The 7,593-nt window shown below is 49.9% G+C and overlaps 1 protein-coding gene across 1 annotated transcript in view; it reads left to right on the top strand.

Annotated features, from left to right (window-relative positions):
• Window positions 1-290: 290 nt before the first annotated feature.
• The window catches only part of LSM11 (LSM11, U7 small nuclear RNA associated), a 29,882-nt gene continuing 22,579 nt past the window's right edge, over window positions 291-7,593 (top strand). Inside the window, exon 1 of the mRNA XM_085617598.1 lies at window positions 291-1,559. Coding sequence (XP_085473724.1) covers window positions 452-1,559 — 1,108 coding nt within the window. The 5' untranslated portion in view covers window positions 291-451. The remainder of the gene's footprint in view (window positions 1,560-7,593) is intronic.

Below are 7,593 nucleotides of genomic sequence, written 5' to 3'. Positions count from 1 at the left end.
TCGTGATTCCACTGCCTTATTATGCGGTATCTTGACCCCCATTTTATCGGATCTACGAGGATTGATTCCCATTTTAAGCCCAGAGCCCCAAGCTGCTCACTTTGCTGTAACCTATGAAATAAATTAGCACCCCTGCTCTCTTATCGCTTTGCAGAGTCACTGCGACATAAACTCTCTACACTGCGATTCTATGGGTTTCTAATCTGTATGTTCTGGTGAAGCTCCCCACGCACTGCGTGGGTGAAAGGAAGCACTTATAGAGCCGTCACTGGGAGATGAGGACGTAGGAGATTTTCGCACTGTTCTTGGCTGCACGATCTCAGTGCACGGCGCCCTGGGATCCCGCGTAGTCACACCCACTGCTTGTCCCTCCTCCCCTCAGCCTGGGTTTGTTTTCGGTTTCTTTTCACGCGGGCATCCCGGTCCCTGCAGCTGCTGCTGCGCTCAGTGCATGGAGGAAAGAGTGCGGCGCCGGTCTGCGCGAAGCCAGGACCCAGCTGAGGGTCGCACTCGGGCCAGGGTCCGGGACTCCAGTGGCCCCGTATCTAGGGATGCGGGTAGGAGCCCGCGGGAAGGCCGCGCAGGAGTTGGGGACTCGAGTGACCCCTTCTCGAAGAAAGGAAACAGAGGCAGGAGTCCCAGGAAAGGCAGCGCCCGTGGGAGGGAATCGAGTGACCCCATCCCCACCGGGGGAGATAGGGGACCACAGGCAGGCCGCCCCAGGGACTCGAGTGATCCCTACCCCAGGGCAGGGGACAGAGGCCCGAGGGAGAGCCGACCCGCGGCCCGGCACCCAGTCGAGTCATTTAGGGAGGTCGGTCGGAGTGGACCTCATAATGAGCCCTGTTCCCGGGTCAGTGGCAGTGTCCCGGGGGCAGGCCGCGCTGGGGCCCCCAGCGACCTACTCTTCAGGGAAGGATGGAGGGCCCCTATTGGAGGCCGTGCAGAGACTACCGGTGAACCCCTCTCCAAGACAGGAGGCTACGCCGGGGCCCCCACTGATTCCCTCTTTAGAGAGGGATCCAGAGTCCCCAGGGATGGGAGCTGGGCCCCCGAGAGTGGACGTTCAGGGGCCTCCTCTGATCCCATGCCCGGGGAGGGAAGCCGGGCCCCCGCTGTAGGGCACAGAGTAGGTCGGCACATGGACCCCACCGAACATTTCCATGGGGAGGGAGATCGAACACCCGGTGCTGGCCACACGGGGACCCTCGGTATTGCTGCTCCCGGAGAGAGAGGGGACAGTCCCCCAGGACCGCAACTGGATGTACGTTCAGATCGTTTTGATCCCCTCTTAGTGCTTTACTCCCCAAAGGTGCCATTGCCCTTTCCTGAGGTACGTGCCTTCAACAACTTGGCTGAATACGAAAGTTTTCAGCGCCGGGGTGTGGTCCCCAGGGCCCGGTCAACCGGGACTGTCAAGACGCGCAAAGGCAAGAAACCTCCCCCGGATCCTGAGCGTGTCCAGCGCCTCAAGAACCTGATTGTCTGCGAGGACACGAAGCCCCGCCCCCCCAGGAAGGGACACAGGGGCCCCAAGAATGTGCTCACCAAGATGCCATGTGAGTATTTGTTTTGTAATATGTGGGAGCACTTAATCTCCCTTCAGTGTATTTTCTTTTCTTATTATAGATGCTTTCTGACTTCAGAACGTGCCTATAATAAGAATGACTCGCCCAGTCGCTTGTAATTACCTATTACAGGCGACTCGTGACGTCACTGTGCTCAAGGAGTACCGCGACCTTCACTCAGGAAGGAAGTGGGTGTGCCTGAGCCTAAGCACTGTATGTGTGTGCAGCATCAGATTTGGCCAGAGACAGCACATGCTTCTGTTGCTTGTGAGGCATTTTGTTAACTTAAAAAAAGGTGCTTAGAGCCTACCCATTGTTTACCTTTGGTTGACTTCATCGTCACTCATTTGCTTTCTCCTGTTTGGTCAGTGCATGCCAGCTTCACTTTATCTTCACGTATTTCTGTAGCTTGGACCAATTACTGCTTCCTTTCATTGTGTCCCACTGCTCACGCCTTCTGGCCCGGGCTACATTTTTTTTCTTCTACTTGCAGCATTCATTAAGAGTGCATGTGTTTTTAGGTTGTCTCCCTCCTTACCCCGCTGTTTGCTGTTGCCATAACCTGCTCCTTTCCCATGTTTGTGCTCGTTCACTTCCGCTCTTCCATCGTCTTCACTTTCACCCTTCTGTTCCTCTCCATGTTGTTGCATGCTCTGTCCTGTTCTCTCCGTGTTGTTGCGTGATCTGCCTAGTTCTTCCCGTGTTACGTGCTCCGTCCTGTTTTCTCTCACTGTTGCCTGCACGATCATGTTTCTCTCCTTGTTTTTGTGTGCTCCGTCCTGTTCTTCTATGTTGTTGCACGCTCCCTCCTGTCTCTCCTTGTTGAGTGCTTTGTTCCTCCATGTTGCTGCTTCCAGTCTACCATCCCTCTGCAGGCATTGAAAAATCTACTTGCCCATTTACAATGGTGAGTCAGATTTTATGAGGGCTAGCTATTTTTTAGAACCTGCTAGTTTTTCTGGCAGTGAACCTAAGCCGGAAAGGAACAGGTGTTCTGTTCATTCAGAAAGCGAATGAGCAATAAAGATGCCATTAAATCTTGTTTTCATCTTGACACACTTGCTGTCTGTTCAAGGAAGAGGTCTAATGTCAGTTTGTCTTTTTACTAATTGCTGCTTGGAAATTGGAATTAAATTTTCTTTCTCTTACTACAGTTAGGGATTTTTGTTAAGTGCGCTGTCTGAAGATGTCAGTTTTTTTTTCTAGCTTAACCTTTAACCCCTTCCCCGCTCATGACGGAACCACTCCGTCATGAGCCACGGGTGCCGTGTGCTCATGACGGAGTGGTTCCGTCATGCTGCGGCCGTTGGCCGCCGCTCCGCCCACGCGGCGCTAATTCCCCGCCTGTGCGGGCGATTAGCGCAGTGGGCGGAGTCGTGACGGAACCACTCCGTCATGAGCACAGCTCAACCGTGACTCATGACGGAGTGGCTCCGTCATGAGCACAGCGCTGCCCCCAAACCCCCCCCCCCCCAGCGCTGCGGCGGAATTCCTGCTGCAGCCAAGGGGTTAAATAGCCTGTAAGTTAATAGTACAAATATTTCAAAATAAATTAGAAAAGCAAATTTTTTGGGTAATTAAGAAGTGTGATGCAAACTAAGATTTAAATAGGAGAAAAATAATTCAGAACACTTTACTTGGTTGTGCACAAATAATATTTGCAAAAACTTGATTTGAAAATATTATTGTTTGTACTATATATAATTTTGTCAGTAAAACCACATGCCAGTGGGAAATGTTGTGATAATTTCAATGTAAAATCTTCTGATTGCAAATGGCAGTGTGCTACCACTTCATGCTTTAGTTATGTATTTATTAAACGTGTGATCGTTTTTAAACATGATTTGAGAAACATCCCTGTCCTGATGACTGATGTTAATGAACTTAGAGGCAGGTCAGGGGTCATGTGTATCCTATATGTGGCTAGATTTGTATTCTATACGGTTCAAAAATTTAGTCTATTAAACCAAACATGTTTTTTGTACAGCAGGCATGCTGAACTTGCATGTTTGAAGGTGATCTCATATGTGATAATGAAGAAAATGGCGCAGCTCAGTGAATTTAAAATATTTCCCCAAGATCACATCACTTGAAACCAGTTTATGAGCATTACAGTTAGGCTGAGTAGATTATTTAATTTACTAGACCTGCAGATCTAGTAAAAATGTTGAGTTTTCGAGGCCTGCTCTGTGTTGTTGCATGATCCTCCCTGTCTCTACTCGTTGTTGCGTGCTCTCTCCCACCTTCTGTGTTGTTGCCTGTGCCTTTCTGTCCCTCTGTGCTGTTGCTTGCATCCCTCCGTGTCGCGTTTTTTAAAAATATCTTAATCCAGATAGTGCTCAGCAACTATGCACAGCATAATATAATCCAATGACACATCCCTTCCCAACAATACCATCAACATCGGATTGGCGATCAGCGCATATGTCTCTTCAACAATTTCACATGCCTTTGAGTCTATTGAAACATAACCATTGAACAAACACGTTTTGCTTTATCAACCAACCCCCCCACCTCCCCATTCACCCCCTTTGCTCTGCTTGGTTCACATCTTCACCATCACATGTTGCCTGTTCGGAAGCCTCAGGATGGAAAGAGTAGCTTCCTCAATACTTCCCATATTCTGATTAATCCTCTTGATAACATTGGCTAGCACTTTGTTCCTTCTCCATACCCGTGTGATGCAAGTTCCGGGAGTCCCCCCACTATGCATATCCGCCACAGCTGGGGAGGCTGGGAATCTGCTGTCATTAGTCAGGTCACGAGTCATTGCACCCCCCCCCCCCCCCCCCACGCAAGCAGGTCACCCGCCGGTCTATAGTCCCATCTCACCTTTTTCATATGGATTTCCTCCACCTGGCCTGTTCTGTCCTCTCCCAGCCAGTCAACCGTCGGAGATGGGGGTCTTGGGATCCACCATCTAATAGCGATGCATCTTTTGGCCAGTGTCAACCCAAGGATCTCAAATTTTCTATTGAATTTCCTGTTCTTCTGTTCTTCTTAGTACGCGCCAACCCCAGCAGGCAGTATTTTAGCTCCCTAGGGATCGCCCAGCCTGTTGCCCTATGCAAGTGTTCCAGGACCTCATCCTAATAATGTAAAATCGGTGGACAGCTTCACACCACATGAAAGAAGTTCGCTGGTGTGCTCTCACAGCGTACACACCTGGGGTCTCTAGCGGAGTAGATTGTGTGTAGGTGTTTGGGGTAGAGGCACGCAATGTGTACTATATTATACTGAGTTTAAACCTTGCATGCACTGAAACTTCCCGCACCCCCCTCATGTATCCTAGTCCACTCCTCAACTGTGATGGAAATTTGCTCAACTGTTGCCACGTTTCCTATCTGATTGTAGGGCTCGATATATGTGCGCGATAAGGCTCCACCCCCCCCCCCCCCTCTCCCCAGTGTCAGCAGTGCAACGAGTTGTCTCTGGGGGCATGGGAGCATCAAGAACCTCGCCTGTGCCGTGGCTGCTCTCTTGGTGTACTGAAGTAAGTGACCCTCCCTAGTTTAACGGCTGTATTGCGTCCTGCAAGGTGATAAAGTGCCTGCCGGGTATAAACCCCCTTCCTGCTTGCGGCCTATGGTCCTTGTCTGTGCTATTTGAACAAAAGGCTGCATCTTCCAGATCTGCAGTTCCGGCGCCCTATGAAGCACTGCTCGTTCCCAGAGTCTGCGCACCAGTCTAATCACATGTGACAAGGTCCCAGATGTTCTGTTACTGCTTAACAATAAGGATCCCAAGTCAGCACCCCTATATGTACTTGCCAGCAGGGACGTCTCACAGTTGGGCTCGTCATCAAACCAATGGAGAGCGTGCTGCAATTGTGATGCCAGGTCGTACATTTCGAGGTCAGTACCTCCATCCCACGCTGATTTTTAGCATGGGCAATCCCACCCTGCGTCTCTTTCACCCAAAGCAGTTCCACAAGGAGCCGGTTCAGTTCCCGAAAGATGCTGTGGGGAATCTCACACATGGTGCCCTGCAATATGTAAAGAGAACGAGGGAGTACTACTATTTTAATTCGGGCTCTCTTTCTCATCAGGGAGAGTTTCAGAGTGTTCCGAAATGTAATAGATGGGCAGAGATTTGCTATCACGCATCCCAGATTGAGGGTATGACACTGCTGTACCACATGTGATATGTACATGCCGAGGTAGCGGCCGATGTCCGTTTTCCATGGTAAACCCACTTCAGGGAATCGTGCGATCTCCACCCCCTTCAGCTGCCTCACAGGGCACAATGCAGACTTCAGTTGATTGACATGAAAACCAAAGAGTTCCCTGAATTTCCTCATCGCATTCAAAAGGATCGGAGTCGATATGTCTGGTTGACGTCAATAAACCATCGCGTCATCTGCATATGACACAACATAGCTGGTCAGTCCCACCTGAATTCCCCAACTATGCAGCACTTGTCTCAGTCTGCACGCCACCGGCTCTATCACCACGGAAAACAGGAAGGGGGTTGGGGGGCATGCGTTTCAGGAACCCAGCTGTAGACGGATCACCTCAGACACCAGGCGCCCCCTGGTACCTGCACCAGCGGTTCCATGTATAGCAACTTTATCCAGGCAACATATCTGGGACCCAGCCCGTTCGGTCTAACACATGCCACATAAATTCCCAGCTGACAGAATCAAGCGCCTTTCCTATGTCTAAAAAGCCAATGCATTGGTCACAGTTTAGACAGGGCGCATGGAGTACGTGCTACAGCCAGCACAAGTTGCAAAGGAGTATAGGTTGTTTTTTCACTTTCATCGCTCACTCTGCACGCACCACCTGTTTCTGCAGCAGCACCCTCTCCAAGTTTGCCAACTTTTCCTCCTGCGGTGTCAGGTCCCATTCTAGCCTTTGTCGGATGCTTATAGTTGTTACCATACCTACTCCCCTGTGCACCACCTTCATTGCGTCCGACTCCGTCGCTCTATGTTGGGTGCTCTCCCAGTTGTGAGTGAAGTAGTCAGTCCAAGCTTCCTCAGTCGTCCCCCTGTAGATCGGGTAAAGGCCTCCGCCTTCATTCACCATAATGGGGCTCGGAATGCCTGTCTTTTCAAAGAGTATGTCAGAAGTAGAGACAAGTGGTCAAAAATGTATCTGGCTAAGTAGGTAGTGTCCGTCACAGTTTGTGTCGCATCTACCTGTGTGAGGAAGTAGTCCAGCCTACTGTGCTTGTCCACAGCTGGTTTGTAACAAGAGTATACGCATGTTTTGGGCCCTCCAGATGTCTATTATCCCTGTTCTCTGCATCATCTGCTTCAGGGTTTCCGTCTTATTAGGCTTAGTACCCAGCTGCTGGGTGGGGAGCCTATCCACTTAACCATCTAGCACACAGTTACAATTCCCGGCCACAATAATCTTAGCAGGCAGAAATCTCTGTGCCGCCGCCAGCACTTCCCCAAAAAGGCTCTGTCACCTATATTGGGAGCATAGACATTCACCAGACAGAGCTCATGTGCAGCTAGAGTCCCATGCAGAATAACATACCTCCCTTTTGGGTTCATACATACCTATGATTTTTGGAAGGGGACTCCCGGGGCCACACATATAAGGGGCCCACTTGCAAAACCAGAGTAAGAGGTGGTATAAATATGCCCTCTCCACTTCCGCCGCAGTGTTGGTAAACAGTCACCCGATAAATGAGTTTCCTGTAGGAACACACTATCTGATAGCGTTTCAGGTAAGTGTATATTCTATAGCGTTTCTCAGTCCTAGACAGCCCTTGAACATTCCATGTGATCTATTCTAGTAAGTGTCCTGATGTAGAGTGAAACTTTACCTTGCCTATGGAAGCCTTACAAACATACAGCTACAGGCACTCCTCTCTCACCGTAGTAGGTGCCTTGCCTCTACAGTTAAAGGTTTATTCCTGTAACTGAGAGAGATAACTTAACAATTCTCAGTACGTTACGCATGTAAGTTTAGTCTTACGCTTTTGAGTAACTTTACTGCTTATGGCTGTAAAGTTGCATAAAAGTGTAGACTTGCATCTGTCCACCCTCTGAAAATGAGTGAAAAGAACA

The sequence above is a fragment of the Triturus cristatus genome, chromosome 7, assembly GCF_964204655.1.
Source record: "Triturus cristatus chromosome 7, aTriCri1.1, whole genome shotgun sequence".
Classification (NCBI taxonomy): domain Eukaryota; kingdom Metazoa; phylum Chordata; class Amphibia; order Caudata; family Salamandridae; genus Triturus; species Triturus cristatus.
The sequence above is the reverse complement of the archived record's forward strand: the minus strand, read 5'-3'. Positions and strand labels throughout refer to the sequence as shown.